Below are 27,702 nucleotides of genomic sequence, written 5' to 3'. Positions count from 1 at the left end.
GAGAATGTGCGTGTGCGTGTGCGTGTGCGTGTGCGTGTGTGTGTTCAAGTGCACATGTCCACACACAGACCGGGAGCTCGTCTCTACATCTCATAAAAAACATAGAGCTCAAGATGTGTAGCCATAGCTTTCCTGCCTCTCCAAGAGGCGGAGTGTTTTTCCCTTCAGTAAAAGAAAATCCATTTGTTTAGCTAGGCAGAATGGGTTTTCTTCAATATCGGTTGGACCATTGAATTTTAGTCCACAAAACTCAAAGTGCTATTGACAGCAACATAAGGGTACCTTTATGTCTAGTCTTGGGGTTTTTCTTAGATTTAAGTGAGTTCTTTGTATAAGAAGAGTGTCAGTCATTTAAAGAATTGCTGTATATTCACAGTGTACCCTAATGTGCTGCTTTTTAAAGAACTTTTTTCTGATTATCAAAGATATATCTTAGCCTAAAGAATATATAAATTTCAAAAATTCATAAAATTCAACAATTCATCAATAAAAATTAGCCACAACCCTACCATATATATGTATCGTTAATTTAATATCCATTAAAGTTTTGATATGTTTCCATATATATATGTCTATGTCTCTCTCTATATACAAAAATTGATATCTTTTAGGATTATGGTGTTATATACAATTTGATGGTCTGATTTTATCACTTATTTTTATATCAAGAACATTTCCTCATGTCATTATATATTCTATAAAAATATATTTATTAATAAATGACTGCATAGTATTTTATTTTATGGATGTACTATAAAGGTTTTTTTGCCATCATAAATAACATTTCAATAAACATCTTTTTTTTTTAATTTTTTATTGTTATGTTAATCACCATATATTACATCATTAGTTTTTGATGCAGTGTTCCATGATTCATTGTTTGTTCATAACACCCAGTGCACCATGCAAAACGTGCCCTCCTCAATACCCATCACCAGGCTAACCCATCCCCCACCCCCCAATAAACATCTTTTTTTAAAAGATCTTATTTGTTTATTTGAGAGAGAGAGAGCAGAGTGAAAGAGAGAGCATGAGCGGGGTGGAAGGGCAGAGGGAAAGGAAGAATCAGGCTCCCTCTTCAAATATATATTTTTGTGTGTCTCTTTTCTTATATACTGTAATGTATTATTGCAAGTGGGATTATTTGGTCAAGCTTATGAATATTTAAAAGATTCTAAATACATATTACTAAACAGTCCTTTGAGATTGAGTTAATTTCCATGTATAGTCCTACCAGCATGGTGTGAGTGCTCCTTTTACCACATGCATTTTAACAGTGAGGATTATCTCTTTATAAAGATCTTCATTAATTTCATTAATAAACATAATAAAATATATGGGTTTTTTTCAGATAATATGGCTGTCTAGGTATTTGGACAGATTCTGCAAGTAGAAAACAAAACTGCTGGATAAAGTAAAAAAATATATATATATGTGTATATATATATGTATATATATATACACACACACACACACATATATATATATCTTCTTAAAAGCATCAAAAAGCTAATAAGATAGTAAGGAATTATCAGGCCCAAATCTAAGTGAAGGCAGTAACCCAAAGAGGTAAGCCGAGCACCGAAGTGAAGTTTTAGTTAAGGGTATTTGCCAAACAAGTCCAACTTGAGATTTGCTTTGTGTGTGCGTATGATTTCTCTAGACACAAGGACAGAATATAAGGCTTAGGTCTCTACCAAGATGGGGAGTCTAATAAGGAGTCCTTGCCCCTATAAATCTAGTCTCCCAAAGGGTTACATCCTCAGTGTAAAGGCGAACCATAAATACGGAAAATGTATGGAAAGTTGCTTTGTTGCCTATCAGGAACAGTGGAGGAGTGACCATCTCTGAGAAGTTGTGATCACAATTCAGTTCCCCATGGATTTAATGCCCCTAATTTACATTTCCTATGTAATAAACAAACACACAAAACAAAGGCAAGACATGAATGTAGCCCAATGTAGTCCCAGGCAAGAAGTGCCCCGAGGCATCTGGCAGAAATGAACACACATCCTCCCTGGGGAGATACATTCTGATCCAAGGCCACAGATAATTTCTAAGGACCATGAGCAGCTAAGAGCTGAAAATAACTACACACACCATGAAACAAGGCAGCACGAGTGAGAACCAACAGGCAAGAGGAATAGATCCATAAAAACTACAGAAATTGGGATGATCAGGTACAGGTTATAAAATAATTCCATTTAATATGTTTAACGAAATAAAATACAAATGCTAAAACATCTTTGTAGAACAAGAAGCTTAATTATTAAAAAGAGCTAGCAAATATGAAAAAGAACCAAACAGAACTTTTTGGAAATTTAAATAAGAATAATAATTGCAATTTTATTTTATTTTTATTTTTATTTTTTTAAAGATTTTATTTATTTATTTGAGAGAGAGAATGAGAGAAAGAGAGTACATGGGAGGGGGGAAGGTCAGAGGGAGAAGCAGGCTCCCTGCTGAGCAGGAAGCCCGATGCGGGACTCGATCCCGGGACTCCAGGATCATGACCTGAGCCGAAGGCAGTCGCTCAACCAACTGAGCCACCCAGGTGCCCAATAATTGCAATTTTAAAAATCACTTTATGAGTTTAATGACAGATTAAAAACATATTATCTTTGTAGGAGAGACAGAGTGATCAGCTGATCTTTCAGTAGCAAAACGAGAGAACCCAGAAGATTCTGGAATGACATCACCAATGTGGTAAGAGAAAATAACTGCTAACCTATAACTATATACTCAATGAAAATATCTTTGATTACATTGAGTAATGTTTAAGAATTGTCAAATCACTATGTTGTACAGCCGAAATGAATATCACATTTGTATGTTAACTATAATTCAATTAAAAAAAAGATTTTCCTTCTCCGGCGAGCTGATGAATAGTCTTCTTGTTTTGTTATTTTTTTTCTATCATTCTGTTCGGTTTTTTGTATTTCCTTTTTATATCTTTTTGGATTTTACATCAGTGTATGTTATGAGGTGAAGCCAAAATCATTAACTAATTACCCGGCAGCATTTGTCGCTTAATTTTTCAATTCCTCACATATTTTAAAATATTTTCGTGTAATATATTAAGCTATATGAACAAGGGACCTTTTTTGGGGCGTTGGTGTTTGTGTTTCACTGATCTGTGTATTCTCACAGCTATACTGAACTGATTTAAGGGCTGTAACTTTGTAGTATATTTTCATGAACGCTAATGTCGAATAATGTGAAACTCACAAGGAACAGCAAATTGGTTTCCAGAAGTACATTGACTGATTTGACCTGGTGGCCATGTGAATTCATTTTAATAGATCATCGAGGAGATAGGTTACAAGGTGATTAGCGCGCCTTCACAGAGTAGGGCAGAATCAGAAGAAAGAATTATATCCAATTTACCTGTTTGGGGCTGCCCAGAAGAACCTGAGATTTGGGGAAAAGAGAAATGGCCTTTCCTTCCACGTTCTAGCTTTCAGGATCTTGTTCAACGATGACGGAAACAGACCTGCTGTGATGAAGAGTGTCCATGACCCTGGAAGGGGTGAGAGTGCCGCTTGGGTGTGGAGGAAGGTCCTGAGGTCGCTACCGGCAGAACCCCAAGTGTAGGGAAGTCCTATTCGGTGAGTCAAAGAAGGTCTTTTAGGAGTAGTTGCCTCGTCTTGTCTATGGTATATTTCTACAATGTAAATCATTGGGTCTCCTAATGAGACACGTTTCAAGAACAATACACAATAGGATGAATTCCCGTGCTAGACAGTACAGATGCGTTCTATGGAATGACTGTCTTCCCCAGGGTGAGTAAGCTCCACATTTGATTTGGTAACACTGCTATGTATTATTTTCGAATAGCAAATAAACAAACATATCAGAACCCAAATTCTTTGCCAAAGGCAATGGATATATTTGTTTCTTAAGCCTCCATGGAAACCTTACTAGGAAGCCGAAGCCCTTCGCTCGGCTTATGGCGTGAAAGATACACAGGTGCTGATGTGCACGCCCACGTAAAAGATGGGAACATACCCATCCACTCCACCACAGACTTAGAAGCTTCTTGATTTGCGGGAGTGAGGTGGGGTGTTCACTCACAGAATTTGCAAGGGTTGCGGGGATCACGAAGCCTGATACTAGCTTCGCTTGACTCTGGCTGAAACCCCACTTGAGGCTGATGGAAGAAAACAAGTTCTTATCCTCCTATTTCAATCCCCACCTTCAGGCACTGAGCCAGATGCAGAGAGGACTCGAAAGTTGACTTGGCTGACTCTTCTGTCTTGGGTGTGGATCTGGTATTGATGCGAGTTGGAGGCTGACATCACCCTGCTTAAATAGAAACAGTGGTTGGATCTGCTTTGAGGGTGTCACTCCAGGAATGGGCCCATGATGGATGGAGGCTTGTCCTTGGAGATAATCATGGAAATGGTCCCCAGTACCTCCCCACCTGTGTGTCCTTAGGCATGCGCCATTCCACATACCCCAGGCTGAAATCACACCCCCGCCCATCCCCAGCTACCCCCACAAGCACCCCCCGCCCTCCGACAATTCTCTTAGTATCGCCATCCGCCAAGTTGCGTTCGGTGCAACACGTCTTTACTGATCATCTGCTTTGTGAGAGCTACTGAGGTAACTAGGAAATGAGCCATAATCCCTTCCTTTTCCGAGCTTCTCTCCTAGAAAAGGGAGACAAGCAATTTCCACGCAGAGAGTAGGAGATCGGCAGAGAAGAGGAAAGAGTCTCAGATGGAAGGAAGAATGGGCAAATGTGATGGCGATAAGGAGCAGTCTGGAGAGCTCCGGTCTGGGGGAGAATCGGGATCGTTTGCAGGTGTAAAAGAAGGTTCTAGCTGCTTTATAAAGGAAGGATCCGAGTGGGTGAGGAGCGGAGCAGGGGAACCTATGTGCAAACTAGATTATTTATGACTATCCAGTTACTCAAGCTAGAAACTACTTAGTTTTTATTTCCCCCTTTTCATCATAACCAATAATCATATTAAGTCCTGTCAGTTCTGCCGCCAAAATTCAATCACTCAGAGTTTATTGAACCCCTGTATGCATCGAATGCTGTGCTTGGGGAAAAAGAATCCATTTCTCTCCTAACAGAAGCTAGAAGCTGATTGCCTTTCTGGGGAGACAGATATGTAAATAGATAATTTTGAAATAATTATCTTGATAATTGCTAAGTATTCACTGGGTGCTATCCAAGCTAGAGAGAGAGAGAGAGAAGGGGGGGAATCTCTGCCTGAGGGGAATGAGAAAGAATCAGGGATCCATGGAGATGAGGTATGAGCTATGTCTTAAAGGAGGAGGAAGAATTCCCTCGAGGAGGGAGGTGGGGGACTGGGGACTGCACATGGTGGAAATGGTCCCACAAAGGCCTGGAAAGGTGACTGAATAGGAACCAGTTTGGGGTCAGGGGAACGGGGCCCGGGCTTAGGTTACGAAGGGAGGGACAGAAGAAGATGAGATCGGAGAGGTAGGCCAAATTGGTATGTGAAAGCCCTCCTGGAAGGGGGAGAGAGTTGAAGCACAGAAGGTGATCGGATCATTGTGGTGTTTTTGGTTCATGTACCGGGCCACTTTATCACCACCATTTCATTCCCTCAGGTTCTGCCCCACGAAAGCTCTTGCTCTTTCTCACTTCTAGTACTGCAGGGGTCTCCCGACAGGTCTTCCCGCCCCAGGCAAATCCCCTGCCATTTATCTTCCACTTGGGGATCTTTCTAAGACCCCTCTGTGTTCCTGCCATCCTCCCGCTGCATCCTGCCCCTCGCTGCCAGGAGAAGTCCTCCCACCGTTGTCCGTGCGACGGGCTAGGCCTTCACATTCCAGCCTCGTCCCCCAAGCCTCCTGCCCACTCTGAGTCCAGAGGCCCCTTCGGCTCTCATTGCTGTCACAAGGTCCCCGGGCCTGCCAGGCACGTTCGGGGCTCCGCGCCTCTGCTCACCCTCCTCCCTCAGAGTCTACCTGAACTGCCCTTGCGGCAAATTTTCTCCTCGGTCTTCAAGAATCAACTCACGAGGCAAGTTCCTTTGACCTTCCCTTGACCCTTCCGGGGAGAACAAATCCCTTCACTTCTCTGGGCTCCCTGGCATCTGGTCCTGCTGCTATTACAGCAGATGTCACATTGTGTCGTGATGATTGCTTGCAAGGCCGTCTCCCGGGCCAGAGCGCGAGCTGCACCGGAGGTGAAGGCCACAGCCCGTTCCTTGGACAAACTCAGCCCGTGGGGCGGGGCCTGGGACACACATGGAAGGGCGGTTAAATGAAGTTAAATGAAGGAACCGATCTTGTCCCTTTTTTGTCTGGAATAGTTATCCTCACCAAGCGACTATTTACTGTCAAGGGGAAATCACTCTGTTTTGGGCCAGATTTCCATTCCTAGGTCATCGCAACTATTCTTTTTAGCCAGCTGACGTGCCAACGGCCTGTAGCGCAGACTCTTAGGTTAGAGAGCAAGGCTTCAATGTCCATGCACCTGCCATACACTAAACTGGCAGTGAAGCAGGGAGAAAGCCTCACGTCTGCCATTTAGGTTTTTTAAAAAGATTTATTTATTTATTTTCTTATTTATTTTGAGAGAGGGTGGGGGACAGAGTGAGCTAAAACAGGGGGGAGGGCAGACAGAGAGGGAGAAGCAGACTCCCCGCTGAGCAGGGAGCCTGATGTCGGGCTCGATCCCAGGGCCCTGGGATCATGACTGGAGCTGAAGGCAGACGCTCAACCGACTGAGCCACCCAGGCGCCCCCTCACATCTGCCATTTAATATCCACCCCTCCTATTTGCTTCTGTATATCTTGGGGCCCGAATGAAAGACCAGAAATACTTGTAGGGATATCCTGGGGCATGGCATAATGTCTAAAGTTCAGCTGGGATTTTTCTAAGAATAGCCATATAGGTGTCCGCAAGAGGAATAGCAGGAAAGCAGAGACACTACGTCTACTGGTGTCAGGGCTTCGTGGGGCTCCCTCTTCAACAGAGGAACAATGAACCTCCAAACTCGGACTTACTGAAGGGTCAGAACCCTCAGGGATCCTTCCATTTCTCAACTGTAGATATAATCCCTATTTCCAAGCCCCAACGAAAGTTTAGTGTGGGCTTAAGTCCCTCTCCTTCCCCTGGCACCCGCCCCCCGCCAAATTTTAAAGCTTATAGCAGCTGGTAGGAGCGTCAAACTACTAAGTCCCGGCATTCCCTGGGGCTTACAGCATGAAGTAAAAGTAGCCAGAGCCTCAGGAGCCAATTCCTGGAGGGCTTCCTGGGGCATCTTCGAGTCTCTGGTTACATGGCGGACTGCACAGGTCGCTGACATTGAAGCACATACAGGGAGCCGCTATTTTGAATATAACCTTATGTTGGTTTAAGGCCAACCTGACAATGTCTCCAGCTACTGGTGTCAAAGGATTTGGAGACCGAGTGTTGGAGTAGGGGGGAACCAGAGTAAAAGAAATCTTACTTCCATGAGTTTAATTACTCACCAAACTATCAAGATTCATAGAGAAGGGAGGGGGAAAGGTAGGAGTTTAGTTTCCTGTGGCGGAAGTTGGTGCTTAGGCACACTGAGGAAATGGGGACCAGGGTAAAGGAAAGGCGGAGGGCATGGCCGTAGGGGTGCGTGTGGGGAATTACCTGAGGTTTTGCAGTGAGAATAGGAATTATGGCCTCATTAAAGGGGAAACCTTGGCGAGGTTTTTGCTTATACTCAGTATGAGCATTTCCCTCACTTGCCTAAGAATTTGGCTGGGTCAGCTTTGGAATCTACTGGGGAGAGGAAATTCAGGCATGGGCAGCAAATACTCTCTCTTGATTATACTCCTCTCACTAGAGTCTTGTAGGACTTAATCTTAGATTCAAGGCCCTTCAGTCCATATTTACTGCATGCCTGTATGGACCATCGCTCCATGGTACACGTTTCTCTTGGAAGTGAGTTTAGAAACAACTACTTCAATTGTAAACAAAAACAGAATGCAAAACAAGCGAACAAAAACCCTTCGTGCTGTGGAGGATGAAGGAAAATAGGGGGAGAAAACACATTTCTCATGCTACCTAACTGCTATAAATGAAGAAGACCAGTAGGAGATGGCAAAGGCAGGGTTTTCTCAAGAGTGAACACCCAGGGTGCCTGGGTGGCTCAGTTGGTTAAGTGACTGCCTTCGGCTCAGGTCATGATCCTGGAGTCCCGGGATCGAGTCCCGCATCGGGCTCCCTGCTGAGCAGGGAGTCTGCTTCTCCCTCTGACCCTCCCCCCTCTCGTGTGCTCGCTCTTTCATTCTCTCTCTCAAATAAATAAAATCTTAAAAAAAAAAAAGTGAACACCCATCTGCCATACTGATTCTGAGACTATAATTTCACGAAATACTTACTGAGCACCTATAATGCACCAGAGGTAAGCACTGAGGATGAAGTGACTTAGGCAAAGCTCCATCTCGAAGATGCTCAGTCTGTAGAAGACTCATGAACTATAATACAGGGCAGGACCACTGTGTTTGGGAGTGGGATGGCCTGGGCCATAGAATGATGCCTGTAAGCACAGCAGCAGGTCTCTGCTGATAAAGGATGTGTCTGGGATCAGCTGCACTTCTGGGCCTCCATTCACACTCTAAGTTTAGATAGAGAAAGGGTACAGCTGAGCTCTGCAATGGATCCAGGATACAGCTGCTAAATCTAACTACAGTTCTTTTGGCATTGCTAACTGGGCTGGATTCTGCCTGTCGGCCAAAGGCTGCCAAATCCTGATTTAAGACATTGCCTTTCCAAAAGAAAAATAGCCATAATGAAAATAGCTTATGTCTTACATAAACTCTTAGCAGTTTAACAAACACATTACCTTTAAATAGGACCCACAGTATTTTGTTACATATGGACCGTCACAATGACTTCAGTTATTTCTTGCTGTGTCTTATCTTGTTTCTGTGAGCTCCAGAATTTTAATAGCACCCATTTGACTCTACCCAATGATAATTTTAAAACTTGCCCCAAAGAAAATTCCTCAACATTTTAATCATTTGACCTTGCCTTTATGATCTTAAGGCACAACTTTCCTGAGCCTTGGTTTCATCAACAACAAAATGGGGACAATAAAATCCTAAACACCAGATAGCAGTCTGGCTCAAACGAGATAGAGGTGAAAACAGGAGCCTATCTGAAAAACCGCCCCTGCTTTGAATCTGAACGAGATGTCTTACGGCTTTGGATCTCAATCCCAAGCTGCTATATATATCCTGGAGGCGTGTGAAGACCGGATGAACCTTCTCTGTGCCTAAGAAACAACATGAAGAGGGTAGGGAGGGGTAAGAGGGAACAGTGACCCAGCTGTAGCTGTAGGTTACCCGGAGTAGCTTCCTGATTGATATCTAGCACGTACTTGGCTCATCGGGCTAGAACCTCTTAGCTCTTACCCTAGTCCATCCTCTCATCATCTCTGTTATTCATTTGGTTAAAAACGTTGACCTTGAGCGATGAAGGGATAGTACTTCAGTGAGGAGAAAAAGGGGAGGGCCTTGAAATCATGAGCGCCTTCATTGGAGAAAAGCTTTTCAACGTCAAGGACCACATCTAGTACAGCATATATGAGGTGTGTGCAGCCCGATTCCAGCCCAATAACCATCAGTGGTAATGAACGGTAAGATACTTTCTATGTGTTAGGACATAGGTATATAACCCTGCCCATTTTTACAAATTAAAAAAAAATCCAGTCCATATATGTTCGGGAAGACCTGTCTAAAAAACATGGCGGTTAAAAGTCTGTTTAGTTCAACTTAAAAATACTGAGTTAGGCAGTGAGCTAAAGGGACTGGCAAAGCCTTCCACTGGATAAAACAAAGTGATAACTCGATTGTGTTGTTCTTAATTCATTTGGTAGTTCAAAATTTAATTATATTGCTTAATACTGTCTGAAATCTCCTATACATGGATAATGCCAGCCAACAGATTTGTAGTTGGACCACTTTCTCCAAATGTGACAAGTCATATATTATTCTTTTTCACCCATTAGTTCTAATTTCTAATTTATTTGGAAGTGATTCAATTGATTAAATATTTTAGGATATGGGTTAGTTTCCCCCCCCCCCACATGCCAGAATGGTGACTAAGGTCACAAGTGAACGTTTGTTTCAATATGTACTACAATACAACACAATCATTTTGATAAAAGCAATGGCCGTCAGTTAGAAAGATTTACAAGTTAGCAAATCTAGGATTAGTAACATACCAAAAAATTCAAGAAACCAACCTTGGTAATACAGATGTCTATTTTATTAAAAAAGTTACAAACAGGTGGACTGCAGGGTCATCTTACAAAATGACAAGAATGAAATCTATTGGAAAAATTTTACTTTTACAAATCTTTATAGGTCATTGTTCAATGTTTGTACTTGTTATTTGAGATTTTTACCTTTCATTGATAAAGTTACAGTACATTAGATCCATTAACAGGTTACATGATTTTATTTGCAGAGCCCTACTGCAGTGATTTGAACAACTCCTAAACAGATGCCATAGTAAAGACAAGACATATATTGCATTTAATATTAATTTATTATCCTAATAAGCAACTTGACATGCAATCTATTGAGGAAGCTAAAACAACTTTTGGTCCCTTTTCTTAAAATGTGCTGGAGAAACCACCTTTAAATCCCTTTCCCCTGATTCCTGTGATCCTAAGTGAATTCAAGTTAAATTTGCTGCTGAGATCAATGCTGGGGCTGGGGGGGGGAGGGGAGGGCAGGGGACTATCCATAGGAAAGAAACACTGCATATAAAAAAAAATCATCTGGAGAAAAATTTTAAATCATCATGAATTATTTGATTCCTTTAGAATTTCACACAGCTAATAAAGATGAACCATGACCACTTAACCTACTCTGTACTGAGTGTTTGGTTTTTAAGTTTGGTATTAAAGTGCAAACTTAAATTAGGTATTCACTTCAAGTGGTTTATAAATAAGGAACAATGTTTCAACTGCCTCCACCCTACAACCTCACCATAAAATCCAAAATCTCAGATCAAGGGTTCACTTTGAGGGAATCTGATCAGGAATCAAATGCAACACGATTTTAAAAAAGGAAATCAAAGTTTAATCAATTTCTACGTAATAATTAATGGTCATGCTGACCAATAAATCACATGAATGTAGGTATCACTTTATTTGAACATCACACACAATATAAATTTAAAATTGCCACACCCTTCCATAAACCATCACTGCATATATTAGAGCTTTCCTTGACAAAGTTATTGAGCTATTATTATAGATCAAAAGTATAGTTTTGGTTTTTTGTTTTGTTTTATTTAGAAGCATGTTCAAATGACTAAAGCTGGGCTCCTAAAATCGAGAACTTTGGTGCAGTAGGTGAGCTGCAGTTACTAACTTCTGCAAATTAAAAGCACGCAACTAAAACCAAGTAAAAACCCAACGAGAAAATACTGTCAAACTTACAAAATTTTTAAGTTGTTGCTAGAAAAAGCGCTTGTTGTCAAGATGTTAAAACTGAACCAAAAGATTACTCTACAAGTTTCCTTTCTGTTTCTATACCTGTATTACTGTTAAAATGTTCAAGTATTCAGACAAAATGTGCTGATTAGGTAAACAACATGGAAGGCAATGGCTATTAGAAGCACATTTGGAAAAAAAAAAATCCCCAAAACAAACAAACAAACAAGCCCAGAGACTTGGCGCTATCCTCTCCTGTTACACAGATTTTTGTCTCTACTACGAACATGCTTCTTGAGAAATAACTAAAAAGCAATTGTGATAGTGCAAGAAAACTTTAACAAATATTGCTTTAAACTATTATCCAGAAAGACAAATATTAAGAACTAGAAAGCATATATGATTTTATTTGAATTCAATTTTACATGTGCAGAAGTCTACTAGATGTCAATTACAAGCCTGACAGGCAAAGCTGAGCGATCTCTGTTTAGGTATACAATTAATTTACCATGGATACAATATCCCTTTTCAAAGGCATTGCTAAGTAGGTCATAACTAAATTTAGAACTTCACAGAAAGGAAAATGTTACTGCTGCAATTCGATGCTGTAAATGAGATTAACACATGTGAAAACCTAATGGAATCAAACTCTGAACTCTTCAGCTAAAATGCTCTACTGTCAATTTCAAATATCAATTGGAACATTCAGAACATGTTAATTACAAAAACACATCACAAACTGTACTTGAAGAAAAGGGATATTCCATCCATCAGGGTAAAAACGTGATCTTTAGTTTCTTTTTACAACACTGCCACACGTAAACAAAGTCTCAAAGTATTAACCAATCATTTAAAGGAGAAAGATTTTACAAATAGAATGAAGCACGGTGCGAGGTAATATACAGAAGTAACCATTTGTTTAAGGCTCAATTTTTTTCTCCATTATAACTTTCTTTTAAAAGGCATTGAGTAGGTAATACTGAGTTTGAGTATTTAATAAATACAAGTTGAGAAACTGATTAAAGAAATCAATTAAAATATTAAAAATTAATTCTTGCATATTAGCCATCAATAAGAACTTAGAAAGCTACAAAAGGACTGATTGATAAAGAATAGATTTTAAACATATGGTAAACGTGCTAAGCATTCCTGTTTAAGGTCGATGGATCTTGAAGGCCAAGGACCTTATGCACTGAATTAGATGTATGGCAACATGCTGTAATAGAGACAGGTTTACCAAGGCTCAGTTCTGCAACCCAGGTTGTAAAGTTCTCCAAAGCAGCATCTGTGCAAATTTCCTCTGAGTTTTATCTGCAATTAAGATGAAAATGTCGTAAAAAGATAGGAATATAGATTACAGTTTCAAATGAGAACAATGACAACAGATCTATATACACATGGAACTGGCACCAGAAGAACTATCTTAAGGTGGAATTTCACTGTGTCCCCCATCAGTTTAAATTAAAAAAATTTTACGTGATCAAAAAGAGTCACTGAAAATTAGAAACACTAATGATGCACTGATTATAATATACTGTGTATATGTAACCACTCCGGTTTATTTTTACATTATACTTCATACTTGTTTTATACTTTATACAATATTAACCATGTTCTTACCGGTTTACAAGATTTTACAGTACAAAAGTGGCAGACGGTACTTCTATTTTGAATCTGATTTCTTCATACATTTAATGGGAAGTGGCATTTGAATCAAATGCATCTCCATTATGAGCAAACTGGACAGTATGTGAAACTTTTTCCAAATGTAGGGTTTGGGGGATAATTTAAAGTAAGAAAATGTAATGCAATCAGGGTCTAGCTACTGAGCACCTACTAAGGACCCATGCTATGTGACAGCGGTAGTTTCCGGTCCCCATTCTGGTCTGCCCGGTTTTGGACACCTTGCCAACCACAGGGACCTCTCCTCTGATCGAGGTTTCTCAGGCTCCACTCTCAGAGTTGACAGACTTCTGCCCTTCTAATTAATACCAAGGGGGAAAAAAAATCTATCATTCAGGCACAAGGTCCTCTAACTGTGCTGGATCACTACAGGGCTTCTAGGAGAGTGGAATTACATTTGTTTTTTAATGTAAAAGATAAAAGTTGTTAAATGAAGCCAGAAGCAAAGAGTAGAACAGCAACTATGAAAGAATGCCAAGCAAAACCAATTTAAGATCATCTAAAGGCTCTACCAATATTTACACATGCATAATTTTAACTTCCTTTGACAGCTACACGTCTATTAGTGTCCAAAGAGCCTGAGAGAACTCTTTATTAGCAGCTATATCATAAAAATGATTACTTTTAAAGAATATCTTTCTGCTTATTATTGAAATTCCGCCACCTAAACACATTAGGAAAAATAGAATAATTTGCCTCCTTAGAAATTATTATAAAATGTTATTTTCCAATTAAAATTAAACCTTTTTTGCATCAAATTTTTAACTAGGATGCTGGTTATTTAAGTTTGAGCAAGTCCAGTTTCCTCATCATTAATATAAAGATAAAAATTCTTTCCTCAAGGGTTGTGGTAAATACCACATAATGTGTGAAAGTACCTTAAAAACTACGCAAATGTCAGGTATTTTTTTTTTTCATTTCTCAACCATGTTATAAATTCTAGAAGACCAGAATTATGTCTCTGATATCCAGACTGAGGGCCTTTGTATTTTTTAGCCTCATTTGATTTTTTATACCTCTTTGAAGACAACAGTATTTCAATATATATGAAATTCAGCGTGAAGACTTTTCAGTAATTCAGACTACTTTCCTCAATTGATTTAAATTAATTAGTTTGCTGTAAATTATTTTTATTTTTATATATATATATTTTTAAGATTTTACTTATTTATTTATTTGAGAGAGAGAGAGAAACAGCATGAGAGGGGAGAGGGTCAGAGGGAGAAGCAGGCTCCCCGCTGAGCCGGGAGCCAGACGTGGGACTCGATCCCAGGACTCCGGGATCATGACCTGAGCCGAAGGCAGTTGCTTAACCAACTGAGCCACCCAGGCGCCCTGCCGTAAATTTTAATCCACATTTAAAAAAATAAATTATAAAGAGTTTGGGATTTTCAAATATGCTTCTGCCTCTTCATTAGTGAAGACTTGTAACATATGGTGTTTTAGTAGTTCAGGCATTCTCTGAAATCAAATTGAGGAAGTAGTAATCATTTGTTTCTAGCCAAAATAAACACTAAGAATACAAGCCAGCTTATCAACCATAATCTACATTAAATAAAAAGTGATAGATGCATTATTTCTCACCCTCTAAAAATCTGCTTAACATTTGGTCCGTCCACATTCCACAGGATGACAATACTCCAGTGAAATCAAGAGACATAGATAAATCCTGGGTCAGACTCAACAATATTAATAGGAGGCGTACCATTAAACAAAGTATTAATACCAGCTCTTCTTCAGAAGAGTAATAAATTATGATTCTCTGCAGTAACAAATCCTGAAGCAAAAGCTTGCATTAAGCAAAAAGGACAGTCTCTCTCAAGATGAGAATTTCACAAAATGCAAAATATAAATGTTATTGCTCCACACTCTTGACAGCAACATTTTCAGTGTACTAACAACTCTCGTTCATTTAAAAAACATTCCAGAAGCTTTAAAGGCAGCTGGTCAAACTCATACTTTTTAGCTCCCAGGATAGCACATCCAGACAGATTGCAAAAGTCTAACTTGCTGCTTGTAAGACAGAACACAAGTGATCCTTGTCCTCAACAATCAAGTTTCCAGTAAAACACCCAACAAATCTCAACTCTGGAAGCTTCTGCTCCAACTCTTGCTTAACTGGTTTCACTTTTTCACTTTTTTCTCATTAGATTTTGTCAAGGAAGAGTACACACACACACACACACACACACCCACCAAACAGTCCAAACCTTCTGCTCAGGAAATGATGAAATAGGGTCTCCCAGGCGGGGTAAGTTGGTACCCAAGAGTACCAAACACAGAACTGAAAGAACAAAGATCATTATTTCTGTCAGCATGAAGAAAAGGGAGACTCTTGATTCCAGACTAGCACATCATTTCACGTGGCAGCAGAATGCCTGGGATATTAACAAAGGCTCCCGAAAACACTTAGCAGTTTATGAATGTCTTTTTAGCTTAGCTGGATTCGCCATTTCTAAATACAATGGTATTTATCAGCATTCTTTTTAGCAAATATAAATGTGCAAACATAATTTTAATTTTTTCCAGTTGTAGACATATGATATTCTGGAGATTTAACCAAAGGAATTTTTTTTAAAAGTGAATTTCCCTTTACATTTTTTACTTGGCATTTTCATATCCAAGTTAAATACTCAAACTATGGCATTGAATCTTGGAATGAAAGTGGGACTGTGCTGTAAGGAGACTGCGCACCCTAGAAGTTTATGGTAAACCTGGGGTAGAAAGGAAGGGATAAGCGAAATAAGTCAATCAGAGAAAGACATGTATCATACGACCTCACTGATAACGAGGAATTCTTAATCTCAGGAAACAAACTGAGGGTTGCTGGAGTGGTGGGGGGTAGGAGGGATGGGGTGGCTGGGTGATAGACATTGGGGAGGGTATGTGCTTTGGTGAGCACTGTGAATTGTGCAAGACTGTTGAATCACAGATCTGTACCTCTGAAACAAATAATGCAATATATGTTAAGAAAAAAAAAAAAAGAAGATAACAGGAGGGGAAGAATGAAGGGGGGAAATCGGAGGGGGAGACGAACCATGAGAGACGATGGACTCTGAGAAACAAACTGAGGGTTCTAGAGGGGAGCGGGGTGGGAGGATGGGTTAGCCTGGTGATGGGTATTAAAGAGGGCACGTTCTGCATGGAGCACTGGGTGTTATGCACAAACAATGAATCCTGGAACACTCCATCAAAACCTAATGATGTAATGTATGGTGATTAACATAACAATAAATTTTTTTAAAAAAATTCCATCTATTAAATAGTTACATTTTTATTTTACCAGGTAAATATATATAGTGAAGATATTATTCCTATTTTATTAAAGAGAAAATCAAAGTCCAAAAAAAAAAAGGGATAAACTATTTTTCTTCTGTCCTACACCTAAAATCTCCATAAATTTAAATTACTGAATTCAGTTCTGAGATCTCAGGTGTGTATGACCATGTCCACTGAGAAGCAGAGTATGAACCCAATGATCGGGTTCCAGCTGCTAGCTTCGAATCAGACCAGGTAGGGTACTGCTCCCGTCAACTCTAAATCGCTTTTTCTGAATCCCATGTTCCTAAAACTGTGGCTAATCAAAAGAATTTGGGAGTATGGTTTTTGGTAGGGTAAGTTTTTCCAACAGCTGACAGGACTTAAGTTTTTCTTAGTGATATTATCTTCTGGATTTTCGAATTCCACTGAGAAGTAATCCCACGAGGAGAATCTTTCCTGTAGTATGGCTAGAATACTTCCTCGGTGGCAACTCTCCAACTCTATGATGCAATTTTTGTTAATTCTACTGATGGTTCATTCTAAGCCAGAGAGGTAATGGAGTAAAACTGAATGGCTCATATGCATTTCATTCTGCAATAAAAGCCTAATCTTGAGGTTAAGAGGAAGCAATTAAAAAGGGAACAGATATACAAAGAGTGATTCTAATCACAGACACCTCCACACCCAGAGCAGGTCTAACTAGGAACCTATTCACTCTGAACGGTCCCAGACCATGAACCTTTTGGCAAGGAAGGGGGGCGGGGAGTCAGTGAAGGTCTGGGAAAATTAGGCGGGTGCAGAAAGGACCCTTTTATACCCCAGGTCCATTGCAGATCTTTACGGTACATACTACCCCCAAAGCATACCCCTGTTCCATCCAGGGCCGCCATGCCACAGGCTCTATTTTGGCTCACCATGTGAACTGGATGACAGATGAGAATTTAAAATAAGCTATTTTTCCTACTCAAGGTGATACGCAAAATAGGGCAAGGGAAAAAAAAAAGTATCTACACTGTAACTTCTGCAACAGAATTCCACCCCAGTGTTTCACTGATAGGATTAATATTTAACTTGGATACGAAAATGCCAGCATTTTAAAGTACACGATGTGATTTAATTTTCATGATTTTCCCTTTTCCGTTTGCTAAATCCTTGGCATATCATATCTAATTAAAAGCCGGGGGACAAAAGATTGGGAACAATTCTGATTCCACGTATTAAAAAAAAACAACAAAAAACCCTGAAAATGCTAATCAATTCCACTGTGTTTAGAAATGGTAAGGCCAGCTAGACTAAAATGACATTCATAGATGGTTCAGCCTTTCAGGAGCCTTTGTTAACATCCCGGGCATTCTGCTGCCACGTGAAATGATGTGCTGGTCTTGAATCAAGAATCTCGCTTTTTCTTCAGGCTGACATATATAATGAACTGAGGCTGACATAAATAATGATCTTTGTTCTTTCAGTTTGATTGCTGGTGTTTGGTACTCTTATGCACCATTTACTCTCGCTGGGAGAACCCGTTCCATAATACACGGAGAAAAATAGGATAAAATCTTGCAGGAGCCCTTCAAACTGTAGTGAAGAACACCTTTTTTATTCTAGGGTTTGTTTTTTTTTTTATAACTTTCATCAATACTGGACTGAGATACGGAAATCCTTGAGAAATAATCTTTTAAATAATTCTATTTGTCAAAAGGGTATTTACCAGTCACATTTGAAGGATAACTTTACTGCATTTCCCACCTGCCTTTCGGGGAACCAAGAGACTACTAATTTAGGGATATTATTTTGCTCCTTTTTGGCATTCTCTCTGTTTGGAAATCACCTCTATCCCTCCCCCACCGCTTCACATCCTACCCATTCTTCAAGACCGGACTCAAATGTTACTGTTCCCCAATTCCTCGAAGTCAGTGGTTCTTAGCCAGGGGTGGTTTTGCCCCCTAGGAGCCATGAGGCAATGTCTGGAGATATCCTTGTTTGTGACAACTAGGGGGCGGGAGACTGCTGCTGATATCTATCTAAGGAAGTAGGGGCCAGGGACGCTGCTCAACCCCCATAACCAAGAGCTCAGAGTACTGAGAAGTCTGCTCTAACTGGACGTGGTCTCTCCTTTCCCTGAATGCCCACAGCACTGTGATTTACTTCTTTTATAGTATTATGAGATGGTTAACAAAACACCCATCAGTCTCCACAACAGTATACCAAAAGAGCCAATTGTCAATTATTTCCACCAATATACAGAGGAGCTATGATATAGTTAGTAAAAGCAAACCAGGCCTGCAATACTGGCCTGGGTTTCTATTATCCTGCTGCTGCGCAGGAAAGCAATCTGCCAAGGCCCTCGATGGCAGGCTCCTCGGGTCAGTAAGGAAACCCGCCGCGTAAACAGCACGCACGTAAAGAATCTGGGCTTCAAAACTCACACTAAGACTACGGCCAGTGGGAGGGTGAGAGGTGAGGCAACGACCCTGGGAAGCCATGCAGATAAACAGGTGTTGGGCAAGAGACTGGTGACCCACATTGAAGGGGGCTAAGAAATAAATGTGAGCAATTATCAGAAGCGATTCTTAGAGCGTTAAAATGTCCCCTTTCGATTAAGGGCAAAAAAACTCACTACAATCCCAACAGTTCTTCTGACTTATCTGAATCTTATCGTTTCTCACTTGGACAAAGGTACTCTTCTAAGTATTAAGGACAAGCATTTCTCAAATCACCTTTACTTGTCAAAGTTTGATGTTCAGTCCAGATCTGGGACTGACAGACTTCGAAGCTCTGTGGCTCAAGCTACGGGATTCAGAATCCATCACCTGTTTTTGTAGATAAATAGTAAGCAAGCACAACCACGAGCTTTTACAGGCCTCAGGTTATAGATTCCCATACACATCAATTCCATTCTATGTGATGTCAGAAAAGAAAAAGTGTAGTGTGCTTTGTTCTAAAAGATCTTGGTCAGGAAATTTCCTTTAATATTTGCAGACAATAGGGCGCCTGGGTGGCTCAGTTGGTTAAAGCGACTGCCTTCGGCTCAGGTCACGATCCCGGAGTCCCGGGATCGAGTCCTGCATCGGGCTCCTTGCTCTGTGAGGAGCCTGCTTCTCCCTCTGACCCTCCCCCCTCTCATGTACTCTCTCTCTCTCATTCTCGCTCTCTCAAATAAATAAATCTTTAAAAAAAAAATATTTGCAGACATTCAGCTGCTTATTTTATTTCAATGCTCACATCTCCAATGTGTATTCTGCTTACAATGAAAACCAAACAAAAAACTACACAGGCGGCTTGACCTATTATTATTATAAAGAAATGAGCAATTATTGGTGTTAATATTTTCTGATTTTTAGTACATTAACAAAAAAACAAACATAGTTGGCTTGAGATATAAATCAATTCTATTTAATCAATCCCACAGGTAACCAAATGGATTAAAAGTAATTTAGATCACACAAGCTGCAAAATAAATGTAGAGAGAACTCAAAGCTTTAAAATCGCTTTGGAAGCTATCCATCTGCCAATCTGAATTTTATTCAGTTTACTTCCTGTAGCTGTCTACATTAATGATGGAAAGAAAACTGGGAACATTTTGTGGGAGCTGGTTAATTTTTTATAAAGATGACAACACTAAAACATGTACGTTTATGTCACTTTCCCAGTTAAAAGTGTCAGAAAGAGAAAGAGAGCGCAATGGTAAAGATGCAATCACCACACAGAACTTGTTCAAACTTGAAGCTGGCTTACAAGTGAACAGAGATTAGGGAAACATGAACACGGCACTGGATCATCTACATCATGCCTGTTCCTGCTTCAAAAAACTATACTGCAAGGGTGACGCTATGAACCAAACGTATGCTGGAGTGTGGTCTCAACAGTGATGCCGTAAGAGATGCAGTAGCCAGGGATTAGAAAATAAATGTGTTCTCATCATATTCTGGTGTGCTAAAAAGCTGATGCGTGAAAGCATTTTGAATAAAGCACTGTTGTCATCCTTCATTTTCAAAGGTGACAGACACTCCCTGACAGAAGCTCTTGTCCGAAAAGATAAATCAGGGACTGTTAGTCTTTTCTCCAGGGAGCACATTATAAAGCCAGACCTTTGATTAGGAATCATCACTGCAATCTGAAATGCCTGTTGCCATTTGCAACACTACCTACTAGACTTGAGGTCAGTCTTGGCTCAAAACAATCAGTTCCATTCCTGAGGTTGTCAAGCTAGTGTGCCATTTGCCGTGGTTTCGTAGTCATCCAGGATATTGGTTGTTTTATCTTGTTATGTAAGGGTTACTGTCTAAGTGAGACTATCTGCCCAATTATAATCTAGATTAAAAGAGGATATGAAAAAAGAATCCCACTTAAAATGCTCAATAAGTCTTATATAACCTTGCTTTTTAAAAAACTCATTCATTTGGGTGCCTGGGTGGCTCAGTTGGTTTAGCGACTGCCTTCGGCTCAGGTCATGATCCTGGAGTCCCGGGATCGAGTCCCACATCGGGCTCCCTGCTCAGCGGGGGGTCTGCTTCTCCCTCTGACCCTCTTCCCTCTTGTGCTCTCTCTCATTCTCTCTCTCTCAAGTAAATAAATAAAATCTTTAAAAATAAAAAAATAAAAAACTCATTCATTTGAAAAAACTTTTATGAAGTTATCATTCAACTCAATGAAAGGTGTGAAGGTTTTGTTATTGTTCTTATTAACTCCATTATTTCCTAAACCAAATAAAAATGTTGCCTGGGCTGGGGTGTGTTTCTTCTAACACATCACAGATGATTTTACCTGATTCTCATTTGGACCATATATTCATAAGGAAGTCAAGGTACGCCATGGCACTACAATTTGTTATTATCAGAGGTCACTTAAGTCCCTCAAGTGCAAGGTACAGATGAACTTGATTAAATAATCATCCTGTTAAATCAAGCACTTGGGTGATTAGTAAATTGAGGATTTCAATTACAGCAGCTCTCTAGCCCGGGACAGAAAAGTACAGAAAACACAAAACCAATCATCTTCTAAAATTATTATTGGATGCGAAATCACTGGAACAGGGAAGAGGTGTATTATCCTTTAACTCACTCCACCCCAAAGTAATGTTATCGATGAAGCAGAGAGAACAATAATTCACTTTTAAAAACAAATCTTAGTGACAGGAATACAGGCAATTTCTTACCTTCCTTTTGCTTATCTGTATCTTTTTTTTATTTTCTTCATTGAATGTTGACTATTTTGTGCTAAGGGAAATATTACTTTAAAAACAAACAAGGAAATTGAAGGTAGCACAACGTGTATTAATATTAACCAGCTTTTTGTTATACTTGATCAAAACCAAAACACTCTCAGGACTCATAAGGTTCCATCAACAACTAACCTGCTCGGTATGGCCATGATTGAGGTTCTTTTTTTACTGGACAACGCAAGTTGTACAACACTGATCTTGCTTCTCGGGCAGGGACGAATAGTTCATTTGCCTGACGATCTCAGCAAAAAGTTCATCCACCATTGATTTACTTTTTGCCGATGTTTCCATGAAAGGGCAGCCCCATTCCTGAGCCAGGGCTCTGCCTTCTGAAGACATAACCTCTCTTTCTGGTTCCAGATCCACTTTATTTCCTACTAGGATTAGTGGGACTTTTTCGTATCTCTTCACTCTGACAATCTGATCTCTCATGGGCTTGATATCCTATTCAAACAATCACAAAGAAAAAAAAATACACTGCATGACCATAACAGGAGTATTACGATATCGCAAGAAGTCATCCCTCGGGGAGTACAGAAAGCTGAATCCAAAAGAAAACCATACACCCAAATGGAGAAAATAAACATTTTCCCCACCCAAGTAGGAACTCGATCATTTCCACAGATCCCACCTGCTGGGTTTCTGTCAAGAATATAAAATGTAGGCTGCACACGAACCTTAGGACTCATACTTCTTTCCCCTAGTCTGTACCGATTTAAAAGTAAGTTCCCAATTCTGGTGAATCCATTTGTATATGAGGATGTTCGGCTATCTCCTTAAACCTGCCAGCTTGTCAGCACTCCTGCAAACACCTGTTATCCCAGCACAGGCTTGCGGCATCTGTGCATTCCTAGCCATTTAGCAAGAGTGCCTGAGAGAAAGTGTTTCAGGTGGGAACAAAAACACCGTGTCATGTCTCGAAGACCAGTTCAAAAACAGATTTATACACTTAAATGTTTACTTTTAAATTTAATGGTAGGCCTTCATCCCAGTAAAATCAGACACCTTAAAATACACTAGAAACTAATCTAACAGTGAGCAAGCACCTCCTGGGAGGGACAAATGCACCAAGGAGCAGTCTGGGCGGGAAGACAGTCATACTTCCCTTTGCCTAGTTAGGTTTTACGGCTTCAATTTTCTCCCAAGTGTATTATTTTTTCTAATTACAATTAATGATAAAAGATAAGAGCCTTGGCGATTCTCAGGTGGCATCAACTTTGGGGGAGGGGAGGAAGGGTCGCTTTAAGGCAATTTTATAGATTTAATACTAAGTTTCCATTTTCCCTAAATGTTTCGTAACTTAAAAGTTTGACTTAAATATCAAACGTGTTTAATCTGAATAGTTAACAGTGAATGCAACATTCACTTGCGGGATGAAGGAAAAACAGAGCACTGTGAAAATTTATGAAACCATCATTATTTGATGTTTGCAACGATTTTGTTTGATCATGTATCAGTTCGGTCTTCTAGGTTAAGCTCTTTTTCACTGTGTCCTTATGGAAACACAAGTTCAAATGAGAAACCAAATTTATGACAGTTGGGCTTGAAAGAGTTTAAGTCTCCGTTGAAATAATGGCAGTTTTTCACTCCCCATTTATGCCTGTAACAGAAGCAGATGTAATGGAAATCATATGAAAAACCCTTCAAAGGACTTCCAGCCTCAAGAGAGTCAGCTAATAGAATAACAAATCTCTCGAGGATCCTTTAGAAAGAAAATGCCTGTCAAATAGCACCTTTGGTACTTTCTGGGGGAAAATGCTTTTATGATACTATCATTGCTTTGGAATTCAAGCCCACATAAAATGTACTTTAGTTTGGTCACTATACTTATTATATCTTAAAGAGAAAAAAAAAATCCTGAAGTTGCTATATGGCATTACTGGAAAACTTCACTAGAGCACTGTAATTTAAATACTAAGAAAAGTGGAATTAGCACATTGTATTCGCTAAAGCACTTAATGTCTCTTAAGCAAGCAACATTAAGCGCATACCTTTGAATGCAGAAAAACTATCCATTTCCTAAATCAATGGAGGTCAATACAATGGGTCAATACGAGGTTATTTATTTTCAAGGAATAAATAGCAACATTTACTGCATCTCTTAAAATAATGTTAAACCTTCAGTCCGTCTCCCAGCGAAGGACGGGACAGATTTTCAGAAGAAATTGGACCACCTCCAGCTTGGCCACCCAGCCAGGGTTAGAAATTTGCACTTGTCCGGTGCTCCCTGATCCACATATTTTGTATAAATATAGTCAGTGTTATCAGAAACAAACTTGGATCAACTGCAGAAGAGGAGAGTCCCTGTAGCTTTTTGTCGGTTATTAATTCTAGGTACTAGTCTTTTCAATTAGTAACTTTCCTTCACAGGCCCCAAAGTAAAATGCCTAGAAGGTCCTGAGTTCTTCATCTTGTAACACTTAAGATTTATGAATCTGGTTGAGGAACTTGGGTGAGAGAACACAGAGGAAGAGGTGGGGAAAGCAGACACAGAGGAGTTACAGATGCCCGCTCCAAGTAATTTTCTCTGCAAAGTGCTCTATTTACCTGAGATTCTCTGTTAAATGTTGTTCTGGTAAGTACATTAATCAATACTTGTTGAATCGAACAAGCAACTTCAGAAGGTTCCCTTCCAGGCTAAATATACACTGACTGCCCCATTTCGTTCTCTCTTTTCTTTGACTCAAAAATAACTTTAAAATATTTGTTGACGGTTGTTACTGTAGACTCTCTATAGAAACAACCCGATACTTTTCCGTGCCAGAAGTAACCTCAAAAATGCGCCATGTCTAACTTTCAGAAGCAAAACATAGTCATTAAGGCACGGTTCAAGCACACCAGAAGTAAATGTGGGATTACCACACCCCCTTCTAACAAATTACAAGACTCGGTTTGGTTACCTGGAAAGACTGTTGATTAACCAGGCTATAAACCAGGATGAAACCTTGGCCGTTTTTGATGTAGAGATCTCTCATGGAGGCAAACTGCTCAGTTCCTGCGGTGTCCAGAATTTCCAGCACAGAGGGGGAAGAGTCCACTTCGATCTCTTTGCGGTAGAAATCTTCAATGGTGGGGTCATATTTCTCAATGAAAGTCCCAGTGACAAACTGCACCGTAAGGGCAGATTTGCCAACCCCTCCGCTGCCTAACACCACTACCTTGTATTCCCTCATGAGTCTCACCTTCAGCAACTCCTACCAGAGGGAGGGAAAAGAACACCCCGCTAGCCGCGGCGGCTCGGGGAGGCGGAAGGTGGGCGGAAATCTGCGAACTGGGGAGGAGAGTGCGGAGAGGCAGAGGGCCCAACGGGGGAAGAAGAGGAAGTTAAGGGAGGGGGAGGGGAAAGAGCTAAGTGTCGGGTGGGTGGGGATGAGATGGTGATGCCCTTCCTATAGGAACCGAAGCCCAGGCAGGGGGCGTGGGGAGGAGGGCAAGCCCGGAGAGGCGGGGTGGGGAGACGCGCCGCGCCCCCGAGGGAAGCGGTGGGGGCCGCAGAACGGGGGGCCCCCGCGGCCAGGGGCGGCCCGGCACCCCTCCCCCGCCCTTCACACAAAGGGGCCCAGGGACCCCGCTTCCTGCTCGCGCCGCCGAGCCGGCCCAGGCCTGTGGGCTCGGCTCCAGTCACTGCCGCCCGGGCGGGTCTCTGGGCCGCGGCTCCCGCGGGCGTCGTCCGGCCTGTGGGGGGGGGGGGAGGGGGGGGCCGGGCCCCCCGGCCCCCCCCCCCCCCCCCGCCCCCCGCGGGGGGGGGGGAAGGGGGGGGGGGCCCGCCGGGGGCGGGGGCCCCCCCGGGGGAAGCCCCCTTTTTTTTTTTTCCCCCCCCCCCCCCCCAGCACGCACCCGGAAGGGTTTCCCTGACACACTGGCTGAGGTGCCCCAGTTCCCCGAGACTGGCCGGGATCACTTCCGGTGGGGAAAGTCCCACCTCTCCGGGGCGAGCCGGGTGGCGCTGGGGCCGCGCCCTGCCGAGCTAGACGGCAGCGGACGGTCGCGGATCGGAGCCGCGGCCTTGGCGGAGGGCCTCTCGGAGAGCCTCCGACGGCCTTCCCTTCCCCGCCCGCAGCCGCTGCTGCTGACAGTCCCCCGCCAAACCCGCCGAAGCCCCTCGGCGTCTCCGCGGCCGGCGGCCGGGGGACTCGCGCCGCTGGGGTTGGCCGGTGCGGGACGGCCGGTAATCATCTGGCCTCCGGCAGAACGCCCGACATCCCTGGGCTGGAAGGGACCAGGAAAATAAAGCAGCCAAGAAACTTTATTCTCCTCGCTGGTGTTTCTAACACTTGCTGTTTCTCTACGAAACGCGTGCGAACTACCCTTAGACTTCACTGTTGCTCTGATTTCGTTTGTGATGTGTCTTACATCGCCGTGCCTGACAAATAATTAAACACACACAGTTCTTTTATCATCTGGCAAATCTGCTTGACTCCACCAGCAAATGCCAAAGTCACTCCTTCCTTTCTTATCACAAGGCTCCAAAACGACAGGAGTAGCAACAGACTTTATCTTACAGTAACTCAGCTTTGCCCCTATTTGATTCTAACCACCACACAGCAGGAAAGGTAAGCAGTACTCAGGAAGAGTCTATTGGAAACTGTTTAGGCCTGTGAGACTAACTGCTTGTACTCTTTCATTAGCTGCATGCGCAGCAGTTTGCATGGCTGGCTCTTCCACGATACAAAGTTTGTTTTAACGGTCATCCTTCATAGTCCTTGAAATGCAAAAGGAAAAGACTGGTGTTAAACACTAAGTTTCTATTTTTAGATAAAATTGTTACTTCTTCCATATCTTTCCCTCCGCTAACTTTCTATTTGTAAACTTTGTGTCAGATCCACAGAGCCCCAGGGCCAGAAGGCTAGGTTATATTTTAGGCATGTCACTCCCTTTTTGATTCAAGCATGCACCCAGAAACCTGAGAAACTCGGTGGCCAGTCGAGTTAAATTGATTCCAAATTCCCTCAGTGGCAAGCCCTCACAGCCAGGCTGTATAAAAAGAGATTTATTACCAAACCCAAACTGGTAGACATTACAAAACTGGCAAATCACGGTCGTGTGAAGTCCCACCGTGTCTTTCGCTGAGCATTCCCCAATGTCACTTACAGTATCCAAAGGACAGTTTAGTTCAATTTCTCCTCGGCTCAGGGCTGCTGCAATCTGTCCAGCGAAGTCCCCAGCTCTGGTTCCAGCTGGCCTGAGTCCCGCCTGATATCTGAGGCACTGCCCTCTGCTGGAAGAGGTTGGTCTATGAGTTAGGAGTCTCCCCATAGGTCACTGCTCCTTCCACACTTGCTGTTGCCTGATTTGGAGCTCTGCTGCCCATCTCCCTGTCTAGCTGTCTCCAGACTGTCTGGTGGGATCCACAGCCCTGCACCAGCCCTGCTTGAAACGGAGTCTGGAAATTCCTCTTCTGATCCAGCAATCAGGGTTGTGCAATAGTAGCAAGTCTCTGGTCTATTACTGAACTATCACAAATAGGGAGCTCTCCTTTTTGAGGTTGTCCCACCTGTTGACAAGTCTAGTATCTCTGATCCTGTTGGCCAAAATGTTTTGGACAGAGTTCTTTAAACGTGCCCCTACCCCCAGTACAGAGTCCTAACGGGTCACCCTTATCAGCTACAGAGTTGACAAATGTCCCACTCCATCTGAAACTCCCTCTAAACTTTTTGGGAGCGGGCTTTATTGCCGCAGCTGCAGTTAGGAAAGCAAACAGTTGGAAGTAGCTTGAATGTCCTTCAGTAGACAATTCGAAAAATAATGTGTGCGTGTGTGTGTGTGTGTGTGTGTGTGTGTGTGTATACAGTGGCAAGATGGATACTATGCAGGTATTTATTTAAAAGAGAAAAGATTTGGGGCGCCTGGGTGGCTCAGTTGTTAAGCGTCTGCCTTTGGCTCAGGTCATGATCCAGGGGTCCTGGGATCCAGGCCCATATCGGGCTCCCTGCTCTGCGGGAAGCCTGCTTCTCCCTCTGCCACTGCCCCTGCTTGTGTTCCCTCTCTCGCTGTCTCTCTCTCTCTCTCTGTGAAAATAAACAAAATCTTTAAAATAATATAAATATTAAGTAAAATAAATAAATATAAAAGAGATATTTTAAAATAAATTAAATATAATAATATTTAATACTTTAAAATAAATAAA

The 27,702-nt window shown here is 41.7% G+C and overlaps 1 protein-coding gene across 2 annotated transcripts; it reads right to left on the bottom strand.

Moving 5' to 3' along the window:
* Window positions 1-21,707: 21,707 nt before the first annotated feature.
* Window positions 21,708-26,793, bottom strand: RAP2C (RAP2C, member of RAS oncogene family). 2 transcript variants are annotated; one of them, XM_025852532.2, is made up of 4 exons: window positions 26,667-26,793; window positions 24,758-25,250; window positions 24,476-24,636; window positions 21,708-22,019 (listed from the first exon to the last, which is right to left on the bottom strand). In XM_025852532.2, the coding sequence occupies exons 3-4, from the start codon at window positions 24,548-24,550 to the stop codon at window positions 21,741-21,743; spliced, it is 354 nt and encodes a 117-aa protein (XP_025708317.1). In that variant the 5' UTR covers window positions 24,551-24,636; window positions 24,758-25,250; window positions 26,667-26,793; the 3' UTR covers window positions 21,708-21,740. The 2 variants fall into 2 exon arrangements, with proteins under 2 accessions (XP_025708317.1, XP_025708316.1); XM_025852531.2 differs by having other exon boundaries at window positions 24,476-25,250.
* Between the last annotated feature and the right edge of the window lie 909 nt (window positions 26,794-27,702).

Source organism: Callorhinus ursinus, unplaced genomic scaffold (assembly GCF_003265705.2).
Source record: "Callorhinus ursinus isolate GAN/ISIS: 27379988/994484 unplaced genomic scaffold, GSC_fseal_2.0 scaffold33, whole genome shotgun sequence".
NCBI lineage: Eukaryota > Metazoa > Chordata > Mammalia > Carnivora > Otariidae > Callorhinus > Callorhinus ursinus.
Note: the sequence above shows the minus strand (reverse complement) of the source record. Positions and strands in the feature narration are given on the sequence as shown.

Bases quoted from the DNA above. Each gene is read 5' to 3' on its own strand.
- RAP2C (XM_025852531.2), bottom strand. From the start codon at position 24,748: ATGAGGGAATACAAGGTAGTGGTGTTAGGCAGCGGAGGGGTTGGCAAA. The intron at 22,020-24,475 runs GTAACCAAACCG...TTGTTTGAATAG, and splicing joins TTAATCAACAGTCTTTCCAG to GATATCAAGCCCATGAGAGA.